The 26,847-nt window shown below is 54.3% G+C and overlaps 1 protein-coding gene across 4 annotated transcripts in view; it reads right to left on the bottom strand.

The window, feature by feature from the left end:
• Window positions 1-26,847, bottom strand: part of ABR (ABR activator of RhoGEF and GTPase) — a 178,262-nt gene that overhangs the window by 32,884 nt on the left and 118,531 nt on the right. For 3 of the 4 annotated variants that reach the window (XM_065897140.1, XM_065897141.1, XM_065897142.1), the window contains 11 exons: window positions 24,341-24,401; window positions 19,494-19,546; window positions 18,769-18,909; window positions 16,992-17,113; window positions 14,866-15,031; window positions 11,325-11,447; window positions 10,884-10,959; window positions 10,439-10,543; window positions 9,447-9,521; window positions 6,599-6,696; window positions 6,062-6,193 (listed from right to left, as the gene is read on the bottom strand). In XM_065897140.1, coding sequence (XP_065753212.1) covers window positions 6,062-6,193; window positions 6,599-6,696; window positions 9,447-9,521; window positions 10,439-10,543; window positions 10,884-10,959; window positions 11,325-11,447; window positions 14,866-15,031; window positions 16,992-17,113; window positions 18,769-18,909; window positions 19,494-19,546; window positions 24,341-24,401 — 1,152 coding nt within the window. Of the gene's footprint in view, window positions 1-6,061; window positions 6,194-6,598; window positions 6,697-9,446; window positions 9,522-10,438; window positions 10,544-10,883; window positions 10,960-11,324; window positions 11,448-14,865; window positions 15,032-16,991; window positions 17,114-18,768; window positions 18,910-19,493; window positions 19,547-23,855; window positions 23,902-24,340; window positions 24,402-26,847 lie in introns of those variants that run through there. The other variant, XM_065897143.1, reaches the window with a different exon arrangement.

Genomic DNA, 26,847 nt, shown 5'->3' with positions numbered 1-26,847 from the left:
ACCCTGGGTCGGGAGGGAAGGAGGCTAAGAAATCTCCATCCTCAGAGACCATGCTCTTCTCCTCACTTAAAAGTAAGAAAGTCTGGGCTTCCCTGGTGGCGCAGTGGTTGAGAGTCCGCCCGCCGATGCAGGGGACGCGGGTTCATGCCCCAGTCTGGGAGGATCCCACATGCCGCTGAACGGCTGGGCCCGTGAGCCATGGCCGCTGAGCCTGCGCGTCCCGAGCCTGTGCTCTGCAACGGGAGAGGCCGCAACAGTGAGAGGCCCGCATACCGTAAAAAAAAAAACAAACAAACAAAAAAAAAAAGTAAGAAAGTCTAAGGCGGAAACAACCCAAATGTCCATTGGTGGATGAATGGATAAACAAAATGTGATCTATACGTAAAATGTTACGCAGGCTTAAAAAGGAAGGAAATTCTGACACACGCTGCCATACGACATAGATGAACCTTAACGACACTGGGCTAAGTGAAGTAAGCTAATCACGGAAGGATAAGTATTGCAGGATTCCACTCACACGAGGTACCCAGAAAAAATCGTCAAATTCATAGAAAGTAGAATGCTGGTTGCTAGGGGCTGGGGGAGGAGGAATGGAAAAGTTACTGTTTAATGGGTATGGAGGTTCCGTTTGGGAAGACCAAAGGTTCTGGAGATGGATGGTGGTGACGGTTGCACGACAATGTGAATGTACTTAATGAATGCCTCTGAATTGTAAACCTAAAAATCGTGAAAATGGTAAATTTCATGGTATATATATTTTACCACAGTTGAACAAAAAAATAAGAAGGTCTAGATATTGTCAGACGTACCAATCTGGGCTCTGAGAACACACCCAACTCCTGAAGGCAGGGGACTGGCCTTCATGACCTCCTCTGAGTGTCATTTCTAATAGCTCTGACCTCTCACTTCCAAGCTTCCAAGTGGCCAGGTCAAGAATGTCAAAGAAATCACCCTCCTTTCCCCTTCAGACACAGGCTCCAGGCTCCAGATGGGAAGAGGACAGAGGGCGAGGCTCCCAACGGGCCTAAATGTTGCAATGAGGGGGATGGGGTGGAGGGAGTGAGAGGGAGTTACCACACCAGGCATTAGGACAGCTAGAGCTTCCTTCTTGGCCTGGAACCCTGCCCCAGCTCACCCCAGGCTCTTGAGCTCTCCTATGGCCCAGGGGACCACCCCTAGCAGGCTCACAAGAAAGTGCAGCTGTGTCCCACCAGAGGGAACAGGGCCGAAGGTTGGGGGCCCGTCCCCGGGCTTGTGGCTGAGCTGGGAAGCGGGGGAGCAGGGGCATGAAGGGGATCCCAGGTCTCAGACCCCTCTCTAGTCTGAAGTCAGTGGCAGGAACTGAGCTGTGAAGTCCTCAGGGAGAACTCTCCCCTCTGGCCCAGCCAGTCAACGAGGGCTGGATCCTGGGAATATGCTAATCAGCCAGGGAGCAGGTCCCAGTTGGGGACAGCACATCTGGAGCCTGGAGCAGCATGGTTGGAAATAGACTGGGACAAACATACAGGAGTCTCCTAGGGCCAGGGAGCCAAGGCAGAGGAAGGCGGGGCCTCCTGGCTGAGGGGTTCCTGGGCTGGGCAGGGGCAGGGCAGCAAGGAGGAAGCAGACAGTGGGGGTGGCCTGGATGGAGAAGTTGGAGGTCTGGGGAGGGAAGGGAGGGCTCAGAAATGCACCAAGCTGGTGGGATCTTCTACTAAATTTGCAGTGACAAAGGGCTGACCCCTAAGAGTCACAGGCTGACATCCAGGTCTCCCCCTGCCCCGTTCACTCATTTGACCAGCAGCTGACCAAGCACCACCAAACTGGGATCAAGATCCCGAATCCGGAGCCTTTGCTCAACCACTAATGAGTTGTGTGACTGTGGCTATGTCACTCACCCTTTCTGGTCTCAGTTTCCTTCTCCCCTCAACACAGGATTGGATGAAATGCCCTCCAGGATTCCTTCTGGCTATAACCCTACCGATCCCCCTTCTTTCGTTCATTCCTTCAACCTCCCTCTTACTTGCACTGCTCACAACCCCTCCAGCCCAGGGCAGGCGGGCTCCTTAATTTCCTGGGACACTCCCTGTGCATTCCTGCCTCCCTCCCTGCTCTGGGCCACGTGGGCCCTTCCCCAGAATGCCCACCCCGCTGAGCCTGCCCACCTTGCTAGAATAGCAGAGCCTTAAAATGGTAGTTAATGTGCTGACCATTATGTAAATGATTTTTATAAAGTACTTTGGACAATGTAACAAGAAAGGTAATTATAAAGACTACGTTCAGACCTAGAAAAAGGGGGGTTTATGGTAATGCTACGTGAAAATAGAAGAAAAAGACAAAATACGCGCCATCATTAAAACCATATAAAAATCTGTATACCTGAGGACGGGAAAAGGCACAAAATAAGGCGGCTGTTTCAGAGGAGTGGCAGTAGGGACGGTCAGTGATTGTGTTTCAAGTCTCATTATTATTATTGCAATTCTCTTTCTAATATAAACACTGCTTTTGGAATTTAAAAAGCCCAGTGCTCTCCAATCCCTCACTCCGCCTCCTCCTGGAAGCCTCCCTAACTCCAGCCCACAAGGATCTCTCCTTTGAATTCCTGCAGCACAAGTTTCCATCTCATTATGCAGGGAACGGTGGGAGGCTTGCCCTGGAGAGGGCAAGGCAGGGGCTCTGGAGACTCCAGGCTCTCCCACCCTCTGGCTGCCTGGCCTTGGGCAGGTTCCTTAACCCTTTCGTGCCTCAGCTTTCTCATCTTTAAAACTGTGATAACTTTCCTACCCCGCAGGGTACTGTGAAGATCCCCCGGGGTAACAGCTGTGAGCATTGGCCCACTGTGGGCTCACGGAAAGCTCTCTGATGTGACCACCACCACCCCCACCCCCACCCCCACCATCAGCAGCCCAGCATCACCACCATCTCCCGCATCGTTATTGGCACCTTGCCTCTAGTGGGGTGGCATATATCCATACTCTTGTCTTTCCAATCCGGCAGTAGATTCCCTGAGGCCAGGCCCCTGCACCTCAGAGCAGCCAGTCCGTGAGGGGCACACTGCAGAAGCAGAGGAAGTCCCCCTTCCCTGACTCTTTTCCACGCACACTCATTCTGCTTCCTTCCCGGTACACCAGGCAGAAACGCCCCTTGCGGGGAGCTAAGACGACTCCAAAGGCTGGAGAGGGATGCAGGGCTGGGAAATCACCCCAGCTCCTTCTCCAGGCCACTAGCCAGGCAGTGCCCTTCACCCAGGCTGGGGCATTCCCTGATGAAGGCCTGGGCCATGGAGACACAGCACAGAGGAGGGAGCAGGGCCTTCCCTGCTCACCGCCAGCGGAGGCACCAGGGCCTCAGTGTCCTCATCTATAAAATGGGGTGGATACGACCATCCTTTCCCTCACAGAGCTGTTGCAAGGATCACACGAGAACATTTGGGAACGGGCCTCCAAGAGCACAAGTGCTGGACACACATGTTGGTGATTAGCACTGCCATTTGTCTGTCACTCAGTGCTGCCCCTTCCTCACCCCCCAGCCTGCCGCTCCAGGGCCCCTGCCCCCACTGCCACATGAGGCCAACCCAGAGAGGGAGACTCATTTTGGAGCAAATGCCTGGAGCTTAGGAGATGGGATCCCTCGCTGTTCTCTAGATGAGCTGAGGGAGGATAGGCTTAGAAAGAAGTGGGAGCAACAGGAGTGGGCCTTCTTCCCCTGCCTTTCTTTCAGGCCACTTGAACATCCCCTGAACACGGCCCCTACTGTGAGGCCACCTTTAGCTCCATCCTAGGCGCCTGCTGAAGGGGAACAGGACCGAGTGCCAGAGGCTGGTTCCAATTCTCTTCCTTGGACACGAGGTGGGAGGGAAGATGGGAGTGAGCTGTGGGAACAGACACCGTTCTGTGGCTCCGTGGGGTTCAGTGCAGTCTCTCCAACCCAGCCCGGTCATCCTGGGTGGCTCCGAGGGTAGTCCCAGGGTGAGAGGACTTTACAAGGCATGGCACACCCCTGGTGGGGACAGCCCGCCCTCTGATCCACAGGAAGGAGGGCAAGACAGCTCCACATCTGAGGACAAGGCCTGGGCCTTGGGGAGTTGAGGGCTGGGAAACTTCACAGCCCTCCAGAGGACGCTGTCTCTGAACCGGAGGCTCACAGGCCCAGGTCAGCTGGCAGCAGGAAGGTTTGTGTTTCTTTTAATATCAACTCCCAGGCATTTAACATTCCTCGAAGCTTAAACACAGAAACATTTTCCTTACCAGACTGTGCTTTCTGCTTTGCCAAACATAACCTGGCTTCCTCCCCTTCCCCCACCGCCTCCATCTGCTCCTGTCTCCAAGATGTAATGATTTATGGTGTGTTTCCCCTGGGGCCCGTGCAGCTAGCTGACAGCGGTGAGAAGGAGGGAAGCAACAGGGCTGCAAGTCCAGGTGGGGACAATGCCTTCGAGCCCTGGAATCCGGGTGCTGGGGGGTTGGCGCCCACGGTGCTTACTGAGCTGGCTGCCCAGGACACCCTTTTAAACTCTTCCATCCTGCAGCCACTAAATGACCCGGGGGCGTGGCCACCGGTCACGCTTCTTGGCTGGGTATCTCCCGGGGCTGGACGGGCCGGGGATGTGCAGATGGGGCCCCCATCCTCATCCCTGCAGGAAGTAGCTTCCCGGGACTGAATCTAGAGCTCACTCTCATCAGCTCCCATTTCCTAAATAATGAAGGACCGGTTCACGGTTGCCTGGCAGCACTATCTCCCTGGCAACAGTGCTGAAGAGTGAGGTGCAGGTCCCCAGCATTAAGAAGGGATGTGCTCAGGAACATGGGGTGACATGAGGCAGATGGCTGGGCCCCCGCTGAATGGTGCCATCTCCCTTGTTCAAACACAGGAGCCTGAGACAGGGTCGGGGGGAGGGGGTTGGGGGCGCACGCAAGTCCCCAAGGGGACACTGCCACCAAGGACACACAGCCAAGAGTCAGGTACCAAACTCTGCAGCCTCAACAGTGCATCAGAGAACAAATGCTTCCTGCGACAAAGCACCATTCTGCTCCCCGCACCCAGATCGCATCCGGGGCAATTGTTAAGAAGCCTACATGTATACGCACAGCTGGTTCACTTTGTTATAAGGCAGAAACCAACACACCGTCGTGAAGCAATTATACTCCAAGAAAGACGTTTAAAAAACATAATTAATTAAAAAGAAGCCGAGAGTACCCAAGGCCCACGGCTCAACGGCAGGGTGTCAGTTACCATTTCCTTTGATTGCACGGTCAGAGAATCCACACCCAAAGCAGGCTACTTGTGTCAAAAGCACGAGGCCATACAAGGTGCCAGACGGAGTGTGGATAGCTCCACACTGAATGGCACCCCTCCAAGCCTGCATCCCCTTGACAGGTAAGTGAATAGCAGCCATCTTCAAAACTGGCAGAACTTCCAAAGACACAGGCTGCAAACAAAGCCCTTTTCCCTCTGTACATTGGTAAGGCACCGAAAAACGTAGCTGAGGCATTTATACTCTCACCCTGCCCCTGCTCATACCACAGGACCCACCCTAAGCCAATGAACTCCTAGCACAGGTGAGTAAGCCCAGCAACCCTAGCAACAGGTCAGAGACCAGCCCCCAGCAACTCAGCTGGATCCTAAGCCCTTCCGGTCCAGTGGCCAATGCTTGGGGTCTCGCTCCTCCCATGGGAGACAGGGCTAATCCAACACAGCTCTCACGGATACAGCCTCGGAATCCTTCTTAACACAGTGTTCCTGGAAAAAGCCACTAGTAGGCTAAAGATGGGATGTGAAAACAAAGGTAGCTGTCATCCATACTGTCCGTCCTGCAGGAGTGTGGATGATCCACTGGCACCAGATGTGGAAGCCCAAGGAACCAGGCACATGTGGGCTTCTGGGGCTAGAATAAGACACCATCTCCAGCAGGGGAGAATAACCACCTCGGGGAACACTTCTCAGAACAGCTTTGAACCCAAGTCACAAAAGGCTCATCACCCTGACCAAGAAGGTGGAGGAGAAGGACGCCTTCCCCACTGGCACCACCTCCTGACAGCTCCCTGAGCCTTGCCCTGGTGCCCTGGCTGTACCTGCCTCTCACCTGGATCTGCCCTTTGCCCATGATCTTGTCCACGATCTCATTGTTGTCCTTGTTGACCTTAGTCTTGTCATAGCACTTCTCGTAGCACAGGATCCTCAGGGACTGAGACCCCTCCAGCTCAATCTCGAACTCCTGGGGGAAGATGGGACAGGGTCCTGAACCTCCAAAGCTGAGCTGGCTTCCCAGTGGCTTCTCACCCCACCATTGCAAGGGTGAGACGGGGTGAGGTGGGCCTGTGAGGACCACATAGTGAGGCCTGGCGCAGCATCCTCATTCTCTGGAGATCCAGAGGCCTCCAAATCACTGAGGACGTGGAGTTTAGGGCTTGAACTGTTAACGCCGTGTCTAGATACAAACCCAAGATCAGAGCCAGATGAGCAGGGAAGTGGGGGCAGAGGGGTCACAGGGACAGACCTGGCCCAACAGCAGGCTTGGCCGTCCTGAACCAGCCAATAGAACATGAGCACCAGGAGTGGGATGGGCACGGTGGGGGACAAGCCCAGGGGTCCCCACGGGGACACCAGCCCCTCCACTCACCTCGTCCCACTTGGGCTCTGTTGTGTCCCGGAACACCCTGGTTTTGGCTTTGCTGACAAAGTAGCCGAAGGAATCCACCTCCAGGGTACAGTACAGGTCTGTGGGGGGACAGGCAGAGACACACCGAGTGAGGCCCGAGGCTCAGGAAGCCGGGAGGGAAAGGGGGATCACTCATCGGTCCCCCCAGCATCCCCATGGGCGGTCTGCAAATCCACACACTCCCTCCCGGGCTCAGGCCCTGGCAGTCTTTCCCTCCATGGGTGGTGCCAAGGCTGTTTCTCAGGGTAATGGTGTGTGTTGGAGGGTGGCTTTGGGGTACTACAGCCAATCCTCTGCAGTGTGAAGCATGAGGCCGGGGCAGAGGTCAGAGGATGGACATAAGCGCCCCTCCCAGGCCTCAGGAGCTGCCCAGCTGGGCCATCCTCCATCAGAAGGGCTTTCCTACAGAGGGGAGAGTGGGTACAGCCATCCCTGAGTTGCCTCTAACTGGGTGTGACAGAGACTAGATGTAACCGGGTATCCGAGCACAGCAGGCTGTGAGCGCAGGTGAACAGGCGAATAATGTGGAAGGCCTGACGCACCCTGGCCTCCATCAGAGCAGAGACGCGTCTGGGTGGCTGAGAGATGGAGGGGCGTGAAGTGCCCCTTAATTGATTCTGCTATGAGTGAACCCTTTGTCAGGGGCCAGGGGATAGTTCCTGGGATAAAAGGAAGGGCTTTGCAGTCAGACTGTCCAGGTCAAATCCCAGCTCTGCACAAACCAACTACCTCTGTGCCTTACTGCCCTCATCTCTAAGTCAGGAATGACGACGGTGCCTGCACCCTAGGCCTAATGTAACGAGTTTACTATGACAAGAAGCCATGGCTGAAGATTCACAAGGCTTAACTCCCCGAGTCAGAATGAATGTCTGAGTGGGTCAGGGGGCCGGTAGAAGGAGAAGGTGAGGACTGTCTGGAGGTGAGGGGAGACCCTGTAGCAGCACCTCACCCCATGTCTGAGCACCCTGACCCAGTATGAGAGGTAAAACCCCTGCTCTGGGGGAGTGGGATGCCCCACCCCAATGGGCCTGCTCCCTGAGGCCCATCCCAGCCAAAAGGACGCAGAGAGACAGTAAGCATGAGACATCTGGGCACCAGGAGATGGGAGGGCCCTGGTCCAGCTCAGTGGGCTGCAGACTTGGGTGTGTGTCACAGCCCCAAGGAGCTGACTGACCAGGAATATTCCTGGGCCACCCCCTCGCCAGGGGATTGTGTGGGTGTGGGGAGGGTCCTGGAAGCTGTCGCATGTACCACCAGCACAGCCTGGAGTGATGAGAGTGGTGGTCCTGGCCATATTGAGAGAAGGGCTGCTCTAGAGTCAAAAACGTGGGCTTCAGTGTCAGAAGACATGGATTTGATGCCACGACCTGTGTGCCCTACTGGGCCACCTGGGAAAGTCCCTGGAGCCTGCTGGGCCTCAGCCTCTTTGTGTGCCAAGTGGGAATGGCATCAGTGACCTCAGAGGGATGCCAGGAGAATCAGAGCAGATAACGCACCTGAAAATGCTTTGAACGTGTCAAGCACTACCCACTTGCTGGCCACGTTTGCATTTTCTCCAGCATCTAGTAAGGGACCGAGGCACACAGTAGGTGTCTGGAAATAAACTACTTTGTTCAGCATTTCTGAGCTCCTGTTCATCCAAGGATTAAGGAGATGTGGTTTCTGCTCTCTGTGAACTCATAGCAGAAGAGGCAATTTATTTTTATTTTATTTTTATATTTTTGCGGTACGCGGGCCTCTCACTGCTGTGGCCTCTCCCGTTGCGGAGCACAGGCTCCGGACACGCAGGCTCCGTGGCCATGGCTCATGGGCCCAGCCGCTCCGCGGTGTGTGGGATCTTCCCGGACCAGGGCACGAACCCGTGTCCCCTGCATCGGCAGGTGGACTCTCAACCACTGCGCCACCAGGAAAGCCCGAAGAGGCAAATTTTAAGTGACAAAACAGCATGACAGGTGCTGCCCTGGGGTGATGGGAACACAGAGAGGGGAGGCAGATTTACTGCAGGAATTCAGGCTTCACAGTGAATGTTTAGTAAATGACTGTTTGCGAGCCAATGGCATAAACCTCTCTGTGGTGCTCTGCAGGGAGAGAGGCAAAGGGCAGATCTCATCCACCAGAGGGCAAAAGAGGGAATGAGAGGAGTCAGGAACCCTGGGTTTCTGATCCTACGTGATGTTAAGTCCTTTTATCTCTCTGTGACTCAGTTTTCTCATCTGGCAAATGGGGAGAAACTATTAGCTGTCTAACTGACTCACAAATTCCTACAGGGAGAAAAATTAGATAAAAATGGAACTGTATTTTGTGAAATACTAAGAACTGCACTGATGTAGTAGATGGTGATTTAGAAGGAAAAAGAAGTGTGTGTGGCAGTGTGCTGGCACTACACATACAGGTCATATTTAAGCCTGCTCTTAGGTCTGCATTAACAAGCATGATTGCCTTTTATGGAAAAAGAAGCTGAGGCTCAGAGAGGTTAAGTGACTTGCCCAAGGTCACACAGCTTGTAATCGGCAGATGTGGGATTGGAGCCCCGTATTTCTGATACCTGGGGGTGGGGAAGGGCTTGGGGAAGTGCAGACCTTGGAGACAAAGGGCAGGGATGATCCTCCGCCAAGAGGAGCTGGTTCCTGGCCTTTGCGGGAATGCCCCACATCTCAAAGGAGCTGGCAGGGCCCCAGCCTGGGCAGACAAGAGCAGAGCAGGTGAGCAGTGGGAAGCCCTATGCAATGGGTCCACAGGGACTTTCTGTGAAAGGATAAACAATGGCCCACCCAGCCTCTTCCTGGGGCTGGTGGTCAGGGGTACTTACTGGCTGACTGTTTAAACCCCTTGGCAGAGTGGACGATGACATGGAGGAAGCCATAGAGTCCTGGAGACTCGTCGTCTGCAAGAGAGAAAAGCCCCCAGGGAAGGGGGTGATGAGAAGCCTGCTTCTTCCCCTCCTCACCCCAGGCTGGTTGGATGCAGAAAGGGCGGGAGACAGTCTGTGCCTTGGTCCGACAGCACCACCTGGTGGCCAGATGAAGAAGCTTCCACAGTCCACTGCTTCCTGGAATGTGGGCCGATGCTCCTTTCTCCCTCCACTCAGCCTGGGTGGCAGTCCACACCTTCCTCCTGGGCCAGGGACTTCGTCCCATTTCCCGCGGGGCACTTTCCCTCCCCCATGAATCCTGCCTAACCCCTGGCTGCCCGACTCAGCTCAGCCTTCCAAATTTGGAATTAACCAATATTAAGTAACTCTGTGCCAAGTAAAGAGAAGGTCCAGCTCTGCCTCCGCTGTGGGACACACAGGGCAGATGACCCCCACTGTGGAGGAGAGCTTGCTTTCAAACCCCTCCCTTACTCCAGAACCTCCCACAGGCTCCTCAGCTTGAACAACATACTCCCTTGTTTGGCATTCAAGGCCTTCTAAGATCTGATCCCTGGAAACTTTTAGCCGTATTTCTCATACACTACTCTCATCCACCTACCCTTCCCCTCCGCCACCACCCTGCTCCATGAACTGGCTTCCGTGAACTGACGACCTCAGGAACATATTAACAACAGAATCCCAGTGCACCAGGGCGCCAGATCTTCTCTCCAGCCAGAGGTGGCCAGGGAGTAGTTGGGGCTGTCTGGAGACTTAGCAGAGAACCCCTATTCAAACTCTCTGTGCACCTGGCAACTGAGTCTTCCCAGCCCAGCGGAGCAGAGAGCAGCTATTTGTAGCTGAGTGTCTAGCTAGGTCTTTGTGCAAGGCCCCAGTAACGCCCCGGGGGCTTGGACCTGCTGATTTGAGTAACCTTGGGTTCCAGATCTTACCGTCTTTATTGCTGGTGACAGGAATGTTGTGTACAGTCCTAAGTTTGAAACAGGATCCCGTGAGCACCTGGAGCTCCACTGAGCTCAGGACAAAGGCCTGGAGATCTGCAGGAGGAGACGAGAGAGGGTAATGTCACCACAGGTCCACTAGGACCTACTGCTCTTCCTTGGGGGCTACTGCAGGAAAAAAGCTGAGCTCTAGGGGCAGAGTGGGTCACTGGCAGGGAGAGAGAGTAGACATTCAGCTGGGAATAGTCACGGGTGCTGCTGGAGGGGTAAGAATTGGAGGGTCTAACTAGAGAGGTTCACGAATGTGTGTACGAGACAACAAGAGCAAGAGACAGAGAGCTGGACAGCCCTGGGCTTTGGGTCAGTCCTATTGCTAATTCATCGTATGCCTTAAGCAAATCACCATCAGGGTAGCGTAGTTGGGGCAGGGTTTTACCTTTCTTCTGTAGTTTCTGAATTGCTTCTCTCCACTCTGACCTCTCATAGTCTGAGGACAGTAGGAACAGGTAGCTCTGGAGAAAGGAGAAGAGAATTCAGTAGGATGACCAGAGTCAGGCCAAGGACATTTCTGGATCCTGGGGCCCACAGTGAAGCTCCTTTACCCAGGTACCCCTACGCTTGGAGAAGGGCAGCTAGGAGGAAGGCCTTCCTCCTAGGAAGCCTGGTGACAGGAGTGGCAATGCCAGTGATGGCCAGCAGAGGGCACTGGCTCCCCATCAGCAGGGAGAGGGAGTCCAGGGCTGGAGCCATGGCAGCCTCCTTGGGAATTGGGGGCCTGAGTCCCTGATTCCCACGGGTCAGGGCCAGGAGCTATAGAGAGTGGGCAGCCCTGGACCGAGGAAGGGAACTGTCTCTGTTCCATCCCCACCCTTCTGACCTTTCCATTCCGATTGTGGATCCGAAATGGGATTGTGGGGGAATTGAGCAGCAGCAAGAACTCATTCTCAAACATCTTCTTTTTCAGGCGCTCGATGGCCCGGCTCTGTCCTTTGTTGGCTTTCTGCGGGGGACAGAGGACACAGACGGTTCTCTTCACACTCAGACTCCACTTCTCACCCAGTAGCTCTACGTATAACATTCCCCTGTGTATTCATCATTTTTTTTTTCCCTTTTCTATATTTTATGATGATTTGATGTCTTGGGGGGCCTAGCCAGCCACAGAGAAAACTGCTCCTCCCAGGACATGCTAAGTCCTAAGCTAGTAAATGACTCCTCTGTGAGTGCATCTCTCGTGTGCAGACCAATCGATCTTGAGTCCACACCTCTAACCATCTCCTTTAACGAACTCACACACAATCCAACATTTCCTCTGCCCTAGATAACCCAGGGCAACTAGACACCACTACTCTAGCCCAGAGCCTGCTGCCTTATTCAAACTAGCCAGTCCTAAGTTGTTTCCTGTGGAAAACACAATCCAGGCTCTGGGCCACGCACTCCCCACGCTCCTTCTGCCTCTTGACCAAACCTGGTGCTCTCCCATGTGGCACGCCCCTTTCTCTTGGAAACTGTAAGTAATAAAATAAATATAAGTAATAAAAATCTTCCAGTGGCATCAGCATCTCTGAGTTGTCACTCATTCATCTCCATAAATTAGATCCCGGGTACCACTGAGACACCCTGCTTAAAAACTGCAGACACCTTTCAGCATAAAGACCCCACCTCTGGCCTGGCACACGGGGCCTCCCCTGGCTGGGTTCCAGCTTCCACGCCCAGCCGATGTCCCGTCACACGCCCCCTGCACCCTCCACCCCAGCATCACACTATTATTATCCCTGTTCTCTAACAAGCCGTTCCCCCTCTCAGCCAGTGTTCCCTTCTCCAGTTTTTCAAGTTTATATTTTATAAAGGATCCCTTTCCTTTTATTAACTGCTATCGTGTTTCATATCTCTGTTCCAACGCCGTCCTCAAGCTCCACGGTTAGAATGCATCTCTGAAGCACTTTTTTTTACCCACTAGACTGGCAAAATTGTGACAACTGCTCACAGCTGGTGCTGTGACAGTGTGGGGGAACAGTGACTGTGACACAATGCTGGGGAGAACATGATCGGATGCAAACTTTTCAGAGGTAAATCTGGTAATGAAATGCACAAGCCCTCTGCCCCAGACATCCCACTTGTAGGGAATCTACCGGAGGGAAATATGAGTGCAGATTAAAGAACGAGAAACAAGCTGAAGACTCAAATACGTTGTCATGTAGTCAAGCAACAGAAGAGGATGCAGCTGTTACAAAGGATCTGCTAGGGCTTCCCCGGTGGCGCAGTGGTTGAGAGTCCGCCTGCCGATGCAGGGGACACGGGTTCGTGCCCCGGTCCGGGAAGATCCCACATGCCGCGGAGCGGCTGGGCCTGTGAGCCATGGCCGCTGAGCCTGCGCGTCCGGAGCCTGTGCTCCGCAACGGGAGAGGCCACAACAGTGAGAGGCCCGCGTACCGCAAAAAAAAAAAAAAAAAAGGATCTGATAGATTAACTTGCAAAACAGCACGTGTAGTCTAATCTCATTAAAAAATACACACACACACACACACACACACACACACACACGTATAAGCATAGAAGAGTCTAGAAGATGATAAGGGTGGGGTGATGATGATCAGTTCCACTCTATACACTTTGATATTGTGAGCATTTCTTGTTATATAAGCTAGCGTTACACTGGTAATTAGAAAACAAATTGTGTTTACAAAATATTATTAAAGAATAAACTGCTGCTTCTTTTGTGATCAGAGAACAACACTGTGCCTCTCCAGTGACTCTTATCGTGTTGTGTCGCGTGCTGTGGTCACACACAGGAATGTCTTCATTCTCCACAGGATGAGGAGGTCTGTGAGGCATCCGGCACAACCCTGCAGCCAGCAGCCAGGAGAGGTGCGTAAGCATGGATTCAACTAAGCAGAAGGCCATGTCTGCACACCCGGGGAAGGACGGAGGGCACAAAGCCTGCTGCTCCCAGGACCGGGTGAGAAACATGCATGCAGGATGCCCCTGAAGTGGGGATGCTGGACAGAGCCCGACGGGGAAACAGGCTCCGCCGAGGCAGGGTAAGCCTGGCTTTTCAGGAGGAGGACACCTGTGCTTGTCAGGGGGCTCCCTCTGGGCAGATGCACCCGCAGTCTGACCCTCGGCCCTAGGACATTCCCCTGAACCAAACATCCCTGGGGTTACTACTATGGTCTTCCTCTCCCCTGTTCAAAGAGAGATGTCTGGGTTTAAAAAATCCTTAGAGGCCATTTGGTCATGTATTTCTCAACAACTGTTCCCAAAGCACCTATTTATTACGTGCTAAGTACTAGGGCATAGGACTGGAGAAAACAGCCCCCTCACTAGAGCTGAAATTCTAGTGGGGAAAAGAGAAAGCAGAGCGTGCAATTTTCATTCAGTACCAACAAAGCAAAGCAAAGAGGTAAACGTCTGGAACCAGGAAGCTGGGCACCCAACCCAGACTGTAGCGGGCAGACATCAGGGAAGGGTCATCAGGTGAGGTTAGGCCTAAGGCCGAGCCTGGATGGGTGAAGAGGAGAGACCAGGCCAACCAACCAAGCCCCTCCACGCTCTTCCTTCCATTCATGTGTAAGGCTCTGCCTGTAAGGTGCTTTCCTCTAGCCACTGTTTTCAAATACGTGAATTTAAGGCTATCCATTGTCCTCTAAAGAGCACTTTGGCTACATCCCATGGGTTTTGATATGGAGTGCTCTCATTTTCATGCAGGTCTAAACAGTTTGCAGTTTCCATTTTGATTTCCTCTTTATCTTGCAAGTTTTAACTTCCCAGGCATATATTTAACTATATTCTAGCTGTTAATTTCTAATTTTACTGCACTGTAGTTTGTGAACATGACCAGTACACTATCATTTTTTCTTTTCAATTTGAGATTTCCTATGCAGCCTAATACATGATAAATGTCTGTGAATGTTCCATGTGTGTTTGACAGAATCTCAGTTCTCTGTCAGGACACAAGCTTCTGTGCATTTTTAGATCAAGTGATATTCAAGGCTCCCTCTGTTATTTACTTGCCAACTTGACCTGTCCATTTCTGAGGGGCCTCCCAGGTCCTTTCTCTTGCATACATCTTGCTTTTCCTTAAGAAGGACTTTTTCTTTTCTTGCTTTCCTATTCTGCAGTGTTTGGCATACACTGTTCCCCAGGAAACGTCCCATAATTAACCCCACTGAATTCTGAGCACTGATTCCTTGGCCCGCCCTCCATATGCTCCATGCTAATGGTTAGAGTCTTTCCCTGGGCACATAAATGTATCTTGAAGACTATAAAGAAAGACCTCCCACTCTTACATCCTGCCTCCCTTGTCAGACTCCCAAACCTTACCACTTCCCCTCCCTCTACCACCCTGGCACACCCAGTTCAAAGGACCCCAATAAAAATGGCCTACTTCACTGCCCCAGCTGAGGCCAGGCTCTGCTTACCTCCTTCTGGATTTCACTCTTAAGGGCAGAGATCTTCATTTTCATGTCCTCCAGCTCATGGTCCGGGAAGGGGTGCACCTGGGGACTGGCCTCAGACTCCTCAGGGGATGGAAACACTAGGTCAGCCAGGGGGATGTACCATTTGCAGTCATATTGCTGGTGCTTCCTGCAAACAAATCAGAGGGAGATGTGAGCCAGAGAGGAATTTGGATCTTCAGGCCTGAATTGCTGGAACCAAACACTACCTGAAAGGGATTTACTAAGAACTCATCACAGGCAAGAACGATCCTCCTCCTTGAGAAGCCTAATCAGGAAACACTCGTGGAATAATGAGAGTTGGGTTCTAGGGTCAGGCAGCAGTAAGGGCTCTGGACCTTGGGCCTGTCATTCTTCTGGCCCAGAACAACTGACGTTCTTAAACAGCCCAAACCTCTAGGGTATGAGCAAGAGTGGTCTCATGCCTTCCTGTTCCCCATCCCACACTCTTCCTTCCCGTCTAGCCTGTCTATACTTAGCTTATATTCATTATCTTCTAGGCTAGAGATAGAATACAGATGCTATTTTGAATGCCAACTTTTATCAATAGAGGTCACATGGGATACTGAGTTGAGGATTATAAAGCCACATCCAAGGGACTTCCCTGGTGGCGCAGTGGTTAAGAATCCGCCTGCCAATGCAGGGGACACGGGTTTGAGCCCTGGTCCAGGAAGATCCCACATGCCGTGGAGCAACTAAGCCCGTGCGCCACGACTACTGAGTCTGCTCTCTAGAGCCCGTGAGCCACAGCTACTGAAGCCCGTGTGCCTAGAGCCCGTGCTCTGCAACAAGAGAAGCCACCGCAATGGGAAGCCCACGCACCACAACAAAGAGTAGCCCCTACTCGCCACAACTAGAGAGAGCCCGCACACAGCAATGAAGACCCAACGCAGCCAAAAATAAATAAATAAATTTATTTTTTAAAAAAAGGAGTAAAAAGGAAGTAAGGAGTAAAAAAGAAGTAATCTCTGAGAATGTACCTTAAAAAAAAAAAAGGCCACATCCAAGTCTAACGAGAAACGGTGCCATGGTCCACTAGTAACGTCTGCCTTGGGCAAAGGACTTAAGGCAGAGGTACGCATACTTACGACTGTCACCTCCGCTTTAGAATCATCTCAAATGTCATCTAGTTCCAGGGAGTCATCCCTTCTTTTGAAACTCATAATAACCCCTCCTTCTCTCACTTCCCCCAGGACTTTGGTTTGCACCTCCCTGCAACACTGAGCGTATGGCTTGTCTCCCCTGGCACCCCGTAGATGATAAGGAAATATAGGTGGAAGGATGTGGGAGTGAATACTGAATAAGCTTTTCTGCTCATGACACAGAGACACCCATATCACTGGGTATAGTGACGGAGCTGGAAAGAAGCTTTCAAGTCAGATTAAGGTTCAAATCCCATCTCCTCCACTTCAGTTGTGCGGGCAACTTATTTAACTTTATTCTAAGCCTTTTCTCTCATCTGTGAGATGGGGATAATAATACCTACTTTGTGGAGTCACTGGGGAGATTAGAAATAATATATTCGAAGCATTTGTCGTGGCACCTGGCATGGCATAACCACTCAATAAATGATACCAGCAGATTTAATGAATATTCACTGAATTGCAGTTAGCAAAAATTTAGTGATGGCTAATAAAAGGAGAATGCTTAAGTAAATTATGACATATACCCACTTGTAACATCACGCAGGAAAGTCAAATGATGATTATGAAGGTTAGGCAGCAACAGGGAAAACGCTTATGACGTGAAATGGAAAAAGCAGAGCCCCAAACTGGGTATTCACTCTGATTACAAGTATACGAAAAAACATAAGAACATTTTAAAAAACTGGAAGGAAATACAGCAGCAGGAGACCGATGCTTACGTTCAGGTGGGTGACGGGTTTTTTGGTTTTTTGTTTTTTCTGTAATCTGGTTGCGTTATCTTTACAATTAAAACCATGATTTATTTTTAGAAAAAGGCTATGAAGTAAAATAAAATTAATATGTTTTTTAAAAGGGGAAAAAAAATGCAGACGGCCCCCGGTTGCTGAGGGGCTCCACAGCGGGCAGGGTCGAGCTGCACTGCAGCCCCCCATCCTGCACACTCACCCCGCCGATGTCTTCTTTAGCTTGGCGCACAGTAGGACGTCTGTGAAGAGGAAGACATGCCGCAGCTTCCGGGAGCCCTCCGACACTTCCACCAGGAAGCCGTCCTTCACCAGCTGCCGCGTCTGAGGGAGATGGTACACCCACCCCCGCCTGGGAGTCAGCCCAGGGCTCAGCCTGCACCCATCCAGCTGTGGGGGTGAGGGTGGGGCTCCAGGGAGGGACCGTAGTGTCTGGTGGTTAAGAGCACTGGCTTTGGGGTCAGGGACATGGGCTTAAATCCAGACTCTGCCACTTCCTGGCTGTGATCTTGAGGGCAATTTCCTTGATTTCTCTAAGCCTCAGTCTTAGAAACTGTAAAATGGGGATAATGATATTTGCCCCACAAGGTAGGATCATGGTGTATGTAGAACAGTTAGCACAGTGCCTGGCATGTAAGATGTGGTCAACAAGCCGTAGCTTTCCACTTCCCTGCAGCTCTCAACAGCTCACACCTGGATGGACCCACCCTGGGTCATGAACACTCCCTGCCACCCCCACCATAAAACCCCCCTAACCCTGCCTAAGATGTTGATCTAGTTTCAGCTAAACCTCGACCTGCAGAACCACTCAGGCCCATTTACACTGTCTCTGACCCTGGACTTCCCTCCGTGGGGCCATCTCAGTGTCCTGGGGAACCTGCAGCCATCTCTAACCTGGGCTCTGGCTGGGCCAGAGCATTCTGCTCCACGCATAACTTCCAGAGCCTCCTCCCTGCCACCCTCAGAGCCAGCAGGCTGCTGTGGGGCTGTCACTATCTGTCCCAGCCTTCCCCGTATTACGTGCCACGTGACCTATATACGTTGCAATATGTAGGTGAGCACCTAGAAAGTATACAATTAAAATGATCTGAAACTGGTCATGTTCCAGGGCCTCTGGAGCTCTTCCAGACATCCGCAGAGTCCAACAAACTGGTGACATTCCAGGGTTTGCAAACCAGGGCTGGGAGCTGCACCAGCAACAGCTCTCTGTACCCTATTAGTCACTCTCCAGAACGTGTCCCTCATTACTTCCCTCCCCAGGAGACACTGGAGGCTCGTAAATGTCACAAAAGGAGCATAAACCCAGCCAGCCTTCACTCCTAAACGCCACTTAATTACCTCTCTTGGACAGGAAACCCCGTATGTGGGCCAGGCTGCTGACCCATGCAGGTAACTGTCCCTTTGATTCTTCACATTGCTTCCCCTCACTGAGGTGCCCCCACCCTTCCACCAAAAAGGGCCCCCAGGGAACTGGAGCTGCTAGCCACACCTAGGCGCCCACCTGGGACAGTCCAGCCACCTGGCAGCCTCAGTCATCTCTCCCTGACTCCACAAGCTCCCTCAGCCTGAGCCATTATCTTCCAGGGGACTCTGAGGACATCATACTGCCCAGAGGGGGCTGTCTGCATTCAAGAACGAGATAGCCAGAGCCCTGGTCTGGGGTCAGCGCATGAGGCTTGTAGACAGATAACCCCAGCTAAAGAATCCAGTTCCGACACTTAGAGCCGAGAGACCTCATGCAGGAGACCTGGAGAGACTCTCCGGGGCCCCGTTTCCTCTTCTGCTCCTGTGGACTATTGTGAAGATTCATGAGACGCTGGACTTTAAGCTGTCAGTCCAGGACCTGAAGGCCTCTCCTTGGCTGGGAATGAGAGATCAGGGTTGGAGAGCCACAGAGCATCGGGCAGTGGTGCCTGAGCAGGGCTGGAGAGCAGGGACGGGCAATCTGGGTGCTAGGCTATGCTGGGTCCTGAGCTCACCTCCCCCTTGGGGGTTGTGACTGCAGTCCGGCGGGGGTCAATGTCCTCATTGATGCTGGACAGGAAGTTCTGGGAGATGCGGAGGGCATCCTGTAGCAGCGGGTAGTCTGGGTGGTCCACAGGTGTGTGCTTCAGCAGGTCCTGGGAAGGATGGGGTGGTGAGTTGCGGGGAGCGGTTCTGGGGCTTAGTGAGAAGACAGTGGGGAGAACTCTATCCTCACTGAAAGAATTCCGAGGGAGACACTAGGGACCCACCCTCTAACTTGGTCATGCCTGCAAAATCTGAAATAAAAATTAGGGTCAGAGCAGCAGGGGTGAGGGCAGTGGTGCCCCTTTATTCCTGCTGCAGTCATTACTCTTCCCCCGGGTAGCACAGACCAGGTGGAGTCTCGTGTCACCAAGCAGCTGGGAGAGACACTCCCCTACTCACCCCACAGCTGCTCCAAGGACACTCGAGACCATCAGTCAAGGGATCGGGAGGCAGGAAGTGCCTGCCCCCTGGGGAGCATTTGGCCCAAAATCAAGCTTAGTAGCCAAGCTACTTTTAGGCCCTGGACCCATCAGCACGGTCACCACAGGCCAGGCGGGCAGTCAGGGCCCAGCGACCCTCTGCCCAACTCCCCAGATGGGCTGTTCTCAGCGACTCCAGTGCCCGCCCACCCTGAGTTCAGTCTCCCATCCAACTCTTAAGCCCTCTCAGGCCATTCAGGGGGGTACACACTCACGTGTAGGACAAGGGTGCTCCTGGTTACTCGGTCAATGGGCTTGTAGAGCAGAGCTGTTGGGGGCAGGGAGAAAGGAGACAGGTCAGATGAAATACAGGGAGCAGCCTGAGACCTTAGGGGGCAGCCTCATGCCCCACCCGCCTCCCTCCCTTGCATGGACACCCGCTTACAGAAGGCCAAAGTGGGTTCCATGGTAACCCACACCTCCATTTTCACCCCAGGCAGGCCAGATAACACCAAAAGGGGGACACACAGCTCTGGTGGCCCGGGTCCCCTCCCACCTGCCTCCTCATCTCATCTCCCACCAGATGTGATTTCTTCGAGGGCTGTGCATCCCCCAGGCCCGTCCTGGCTTGACCAGGCTCAAAGCAGACACAGATACTCCTCTGTACCCTCCACGATGAATCACACAGCCTTATCCCCCAGAGCTCCAGGACTCTGGGGGTCACACCCGGGACCCCAGAATGCAGGAAGGAGACACTGTTTTTCCACGAGGGCGGTGTCCCTCTGCCCCATCATTCTCATATCCCTCTGGTCCAAGGCCTGGCACCGCCAGCTGGGAACAGCATGCATCGTTCTGACCCACACGGTTGACCTCATCTCCATGAGGAAGACCCCTCTCCATGCCCTCAACCCCCTCCTGGCTGAGGGCCAAGGAGGCATACCCAACCTCCACAGAAAGGCTCTGCTCTCAAGCTAGTGGCAGCTGGGGGCCAAAGATTTCCTAAAGGAATTCAGGTGGGGCTTCGAGTATGAGAGGCCCTGAAGAGGCTGGGAAAATGCAAGCTCATCGGGGCCCCCACTGGCCACACCCCTCGGTGACCAGGACACCAAATAAGGATTGCTGGGATTCAGCAGGGACAGGTGGCGGCGGCAGCTGGCCCACTGACACTTCCAAACAAGGCTCCTGCAAGCAGCTGTGCCCTGCCCCTCCCAGCCTGGGGGGTTCAGCTCCGGTCCTGCACCTGGACACCTCTGTCCACGAGGTCATGACCTTTGTCTTCCTGCCGTGGGAGCAGTAAGAGGCAGGATGCTGGTCTGGGGAGGAGGACGCCAGAGTGGGTGTCCCATGGGACCAGGCGGTGACAGCCCCCAAACCAGAGAGTTCCCCAAAGCCCTAGATATAAATACCCTGCGCGTTGCTAAATGGACACTTTGGGGAATAATGTGCTGGCTACGGAGAAGACGCAGTCTCAGTGGTGTGCCTCGAGCCTCACCTGTTGGCTTTGCCTGGCTGCCCGTTAGAATCACTAGAGGACTCTTAAAAGACTCAGATGCCTGTTTCCCCCTCTCCCATCAACTAAACAGCAGGCTCTGATGGGCAGAACCCAGGCATCACCATTTTTAAAAATCTCCTGTGCTGATTCTGATATGTCATAATGGTTGAAAACCACTGCTTTGTGCAAACACATCTCCCATGATTTATTTGCAGCCCTTTCTTAATTGAGCAATTCCTAGAGCCCCTCCCCGTGGGCTATGGGAGCTAGAATGGACAGGACCAGGCTTGGGGTATCTTGGGACAGTGAGGGTACAGCCCAGTTACCAGCCCAGGAGGGGGCCAGTTCTGAGGCTGTCTAGGGTACCCACCTGTGGCTCAGCCCATCTGCAGGGGGGGAAAAAATCACTCCCTGAGAACCCCAGAGACCCAGAGAAAGTGCAAGCTCAGCAGACACCTGCCAGGGTGGGCCCTTGAGTTCCCGTCCAGGGAAAGCTGATACTACAGTGTCAGCTCCCTCTGCCCCTCTGTCAGGTCCCAGGAGGAAGAGGTTTCTGACTAAGCTCAGAGGTCTGCACAAATGGTGGATTGGGTTTCAGACGGGTTATTAATATGCGTATAGTCACCTCAAGAGTCCACTTGATTGTGGCCGTGGAATGAGTCCTAATGCATCAGCCCCAGGTGGTGGAGGGGCAGGTGGGAGGAAGGGTGGGGAGAGGCAAGTGCAGGGAGAGGGCCCTGGGGCCACGGTCAGATATGGAAGGAACCAGTGCGGCCCTGACGTTCGTGCTCTCCACGGCACCTGCACACCTGCTTCCCCTAAGAATGCAGGGTGAAGAGCCCACCTTTCCCCCCTCACCTGCTCCACGGCTCCAGCAGGCTGGCCTGCTTCCTGCCTCTGCTTCACCCACTCTTGCCCCTCCTCACCACGGGGTTCCTGTTTCTGGGACAGACACCATTCACCAAGTTGCAATGCCTGTCTCTCCCCCTCCTCCAGAAAGCCTTCCCCAACCAGGATTTTCACAAGCAACACTCACAGCGCCTAAAAGTCCAACCATGACATGTGCGAGCTGGCCTCTCTCTAGCCTGCGGAGTACTTACTCTGTGTCCAATGGCACTGTTTTACGTGCGTTATTTCCTTTAATTAAAAAGGGAAGCAATTATCACTAGCCCCATTTTACAGATGCAGAAACTTCTCGAAAGCACAGAGAAATTACGTAACTTGCTCACAGTCACAAAGCTGTAAGGGACAGCTGGGTTTGGAATCTACCCATGGTCTACCCGTGCTCCTGTCTTTGAGATGTCCCCTTCCGTAGGGGAGGCAGCACCTGCAACAGCTTGGTGGCCCTGGGGAGGATTCTGGGAAAGATTCACCGGGAAGGAGTGGATGAGCGGGCCTCTCTTGTTGCCAAGGTGAGCCCCTTTCTTAGGGGCCTGGGTCACACGCGGCTTTCCTTGCACCTCCACTGTGTGTGGCCCTGGAGCCCTGCAGACTGGGCGCTCGGCACACAACCGCTAAGGCAGACAACTGCAGAGTGAGCCCCAAGTGGCACAGCCTCCCTCATACCCCACAACCAGCACCCCTTGGAGGGGCTGAGAAGAGTCAAACAGCGTGGTCAGCAAGGGCTCCTTCACTCCTGACCCCTCACTTTAAAGCTGACTTTGCTGCAGGGACCAAAGAAACCCTGAACTCCAGGTCCCAGGCCTGCTTCACTAAAACTAAGCTTCTTTTGGGGGACGAAAGAGGAAGCAAAGGGCCGACCGTTTCCTCTTTAGGGAGACTGACTGGAGACTTGACCAACTCCTAGGCCAGACCAAAAAGGGCATTTTCCCCTCAGATCTAGGACCACGCCAGTTTCAAGCCTGTCAGAATCTCAGCCGAGGGGCGGGGACCCAGGTCAGCCAAGGGGCGGGGACCCAGGTCCCCTGCTGGGACAGCTGGAGAGGGGCGACCTCAGGGGCTATCTCCATCACGAGCAGTCTTCAATGCAGGACAGCCCGAGAAGGTGAGGGGACAGCTGATAGTGCACAGCGGCCTCCGGGAAGAGCCCGAGAAACCTCAGCATCGCTCCTCCAGCGTGCTGCCTCCCCCCTCTGTTCAGCCTTCAACAAGGAGCTCCGGGTTACCACGGAGATATGAGAGCAAAGTGACTGAGAGGGGTGCAGAGACACAACGCCTGGTGGGAGAGAAGAAGGTCCTGAAACCAGCTGCCTGCCACAGGAGCCCAGAGCAGCTGGCCTGGGGCAACATTTGAGCCTTATGCCCCTGCCAGAGGCAGCGGGGCTCATCCCTAAGGTACCTCTGGCCGCGGAAGGCGGGGCCCACTAGCTTCCGGACACTTCCTTGCCTAGATCTGTGCCAGCCTCCTCTGAGCAAGAGCCTGGCTGACTGCACACACCTGTCCCAGGACCTCCTCCCTGAGGGAGCTGCGAAGATGATGCTCTGTCCGTCCCCGCTATTGTATGGTGGGTGTGTGACCTTCACAAAGCAGCAGCCGGCCACGCCCCCCTCTCCCACCAGCATTCACGGCCAAGACCTCAGCTCAAGGGTCTCCAGTGGCTAGAAACGAACGCCCGGGAGCAATCCAATTCCTTCCTGCTCCCCTGCCATTCAGAGAGGAGAGAGCGAAGGCGGTGTGTGCACTCCAGGCACACAATACCCTGGCCTCTCACGAAACAAAGAGACTCCCAACTTCTCCCTCCAGCCGGGGCTGGCGTCCTCCCGCTCCAAGGCACTGCCATCCAGACCATCTGTCACTCTCTGATTGCCCCTGCTGACCCCTCTCCAACCCCAGGGTGGCCACCCCTGCAGGCCCAGCCTTGTCACTTTCTCTCCGTAACAGCCTCTCCAGGAAGTTGCCCCCAGCCTCTGAAGCTGAGCCACCAACTCCCCACAGATCCTCGGGGGTACCTGGACCCTTCTAGCCTGGTCCTCCCATTTCCAAGCCCACCCTGGCCCGAGCGGCCCCCAGACTCCAACTCCAGGCTGGAAGCTGGCCGGCACGGGGTTAACATAGGTCCAGCCACTTGTCCCCCCTCCCCGCCCTGCTGCCCCCCAAACCTTGATAGCCACATTTCAGCCCACTCCAGCCAGCCCCCAGAGGTGGGAAGACACACCACCTCTCGGGAGAGGGGGCCTGGGTTACCATAGGTGCAGTTACAGCAGAAGCGAACGATGAGGAGAATTTCCATGGCAGCCTCCGTCCCCGCGGCAGGAGCGGGCGGCCATCGCTCCCGGCTCCCCAGCTCCCATCAGAGGCCCGGCCACTCAGCCACCTTCCCGGCTGCTGCTGCACAGCCTCCAGAATCAAGCAGCCGCTTCTGAGTGCTCTTCTAGCAAGGGGGAGGGGAGGGGAGGGGAGGGCTGCGTGCGTGGAGAGGGGAGGGGGGGGAGTGAGCCGCCTGCTGGCATCTTAGGGAGGAGCACGTTTGTAGCTGGCCAGCTGCCTGGGGACAGAGGCTGGATGCCTCGCATGCATGCACACACACACACACACACACACACGCACACGCATGCTCCCCCCACACACACACACGCACGCACGCACACGCACACACGCAAGCAGGGCACCATAGTCCACAAAGCCAGACAAAGGAAGGTGACTGTTATCCAAGCCATTCCCCAAAGTACCTTCCATAGTGACTGACGTGTGGCTGTCCTTGGAGTCCTTGGGACCTTTCACTTTCAGTTCCTGCCAAACAGAGGAGAGGAATCACTACCTGGCCTGTCCCCTGAGCCTCCCCATCCCCCATCGTGAGCAACGCAGGAAGCAGGGCTCTGAAACCCAGGGGTGCAAATAGGAGAAGAGACACAAAGACTAACACGTGCAGGCCTCCCTCTGCCTCTCCGCTTATGAGCCCCTGGGCCACACCCATCATCTCCTGGAGCCTCGGGGGTCCCCTGAAGCCTCTCCCCAGCAGCTCAGAGGGCCTTCCAGAGGAGGCCCACACCCTCCTCCATCCCGCAGCAGCGGCCACTACTTGGAGGTCTGTACACGCCAGCCCAGGGCCAACAGGCTTTTAGTGGACAAGCTACCAGGGCACCAGCTGCTACTTGGGCGTGAGCAGCCCTCGAGATAGGAGCGAAGGGCCCCACACACCTGCACAGGGGGAAGCAGGGAGGGGCAGGCAGTCCAGAGCGGAGCGTACTGAAAGGGACTCACCCAGCCACCGGCCCCACCCGCACTCCCCACCCACCATGTCTGGGCTGGGCGTCAGAGAGGAAACTTCAAGGAAGGAAGAGGCAACACCCCTCCTGGATCCCGTGCAAAGTGACAGGGAGTGAGTGCCGGAAACAGACCCCAGGGATAGCTTATCTGATCCTAACCTCTTTCACCTGCCTTTAGAGTCAGAGGTTCCAGCTCTAGCCCTTGCCACTGGACCAGCGTGGCCTGTAATTGGAGCTGTAATGCAATCCCCACTTGGAAGACTGAGTGCATGGTTGGCGGGCCGGCGGTGTGGGGGGGGGGGGCGTGTTCCCAGGGGACGTGTCAGCAGGAAGGTGGGGACGAGGTGAGGCCAAGGTCAGGTACCAGGTGATGTTGCCTGCTCTGCCTGGGAGGCAATGCCCAGGCGGGGGGGGCCTCCACACTTCCTACTCCTGCCTCAAGCTGTTTCTAGACAGAGAAAACCCCCAGGGACTGAGCCTGGGGTGTGGGGCTGGGGAAAAGGGAGGTTACTCAGCTTCTCAAGGCTGTGTCTGGATCCCCGGGTTTAGGGAATTTTTCTCCATGTCCCCTTCCAGGGCAGCCTAGAGGTATGAAATCGCTCTGCTGCAGAGGAGGAGGGGCCTAATTGCAGTAATTAAGCAGCAGCACCAGTGGGAAGTGACAGAGTCTGCGCATGAGTCAGGGTGAGGAGCCACTGGCAGCAGGCCACGGGCCTCGCTCTGCCCTTGGGGCCAGCTGGCTATGAGAGGGGCTTGGGGAAGAGCGCAGGGGTTTCTGCCAACCATGGAGAACACGCAGTCAGCCCAGGCTAAGAGGAGAACCCCCTGACCACTCTCTGGACCACACATGACCCGGGCACCCGGGCAGCCTTGGCAGGGTCACTCTGAACACAGATGGGAAACCCAGTTTGTTCCCAGGGAGGGCGGGGAGCCGTGAGAGGAACACCCTTTCTCCAGCCTCATTGCTCCACTTAGAGGGACCTTCCCACCCCTCACTCCACTCCGTCCTCCCAGGCAGAGGGTGACTCACCTGACCCCTGGGTTTGGGAGAAGAAACAGAGCTCAGCCCTCCTCTCTCTGCCCCCAATAGATGTGTTTGAACGTGGAGGGGAAGTGTTAGCAAATCCAGTGTGGCTACAGGTCCATGTCCACATTTTTCCAATCCGGCTTTGACTAGTAATCAAGCTGACATTTTCATCTCCATCTGCCCTACTCTTGTACTGCCTCCCAGCTGATTCCAAACTTGGGTATAACCCTTATAACCCCAGTAGTTTCTCGAAAACTACACCGCACCTCACCAACTTTTCCAGCAACAGAGCCGAGAGAGAAAGCAAAGGATTCAGAGGGGGCCTATAAGGCAGGACTTCCAAAACTGCAGAAGGAGCTCCCTTTCCTTGGAACCAGAGGTTCTCCTGCCCCAAGCTTGGAGCTGGGTGTTGTGACTGTAAAGCCAGTGGCCTGGCTGGGAGGGGTGGGGGGTGGGGGGTATCCCTGAGATCTTTTTGGCTCAAGGGGTGAGCTGGGCTGTGCTCCTGAGGAATCCTAGAGCCCTTCCCTGCCACTTCCTGGATAGAAGTGTCGGCGGCAGACAATGCCACATCTTCGCCCTGCGGAGGAGGGTGGTGGGAGGGCTGGGCTGCAGCCGCAGGGACAGGCATATTCCCAGCCAGACGGTCTAGGGCTTCTTATCCACGTGGCCTTTGTCCGCTCTCTGTGGGACTGCAAGGATCTTAAAAGATCACCTAGTCCAGACTCCCTCAAATCTTCCCGATTATAAAAATCACCTGGGGAAGTTTGTTAAAAATACAGACTCCTGGGCCCCACCCCAAACCTTCTGAATTGAAGCTCCAGGGAAGGTGCCTGAAGGTCTGCATTTTAAACAGTGCCCCTGGTGGTTCTTGTCAAGCAGGCTTGGGATGAGCTGGATCAATCCAGACACCTCATTCTATAGCAGAGGAAATAAGCCCAAG

The sequence above is a fragment of the Phocoena phocoena genome, chromosome 19 (genome assembly GCF_963924675.1).
Source record: "Phocoena phocoena chromosome 19, mPhoPho1.1, whole genome shotgun sequence".
Taxonomy (NCBI): domain Eukaryota; kingdom Metazoa; phylum Chordata; class Mammalia; order Artiodactyla; family Phocoenidae; genus Phocoena; species Phocoena phocoena.
This window is presented reverse-complemented; position numbering and strand designations above follow the sequence as displayed.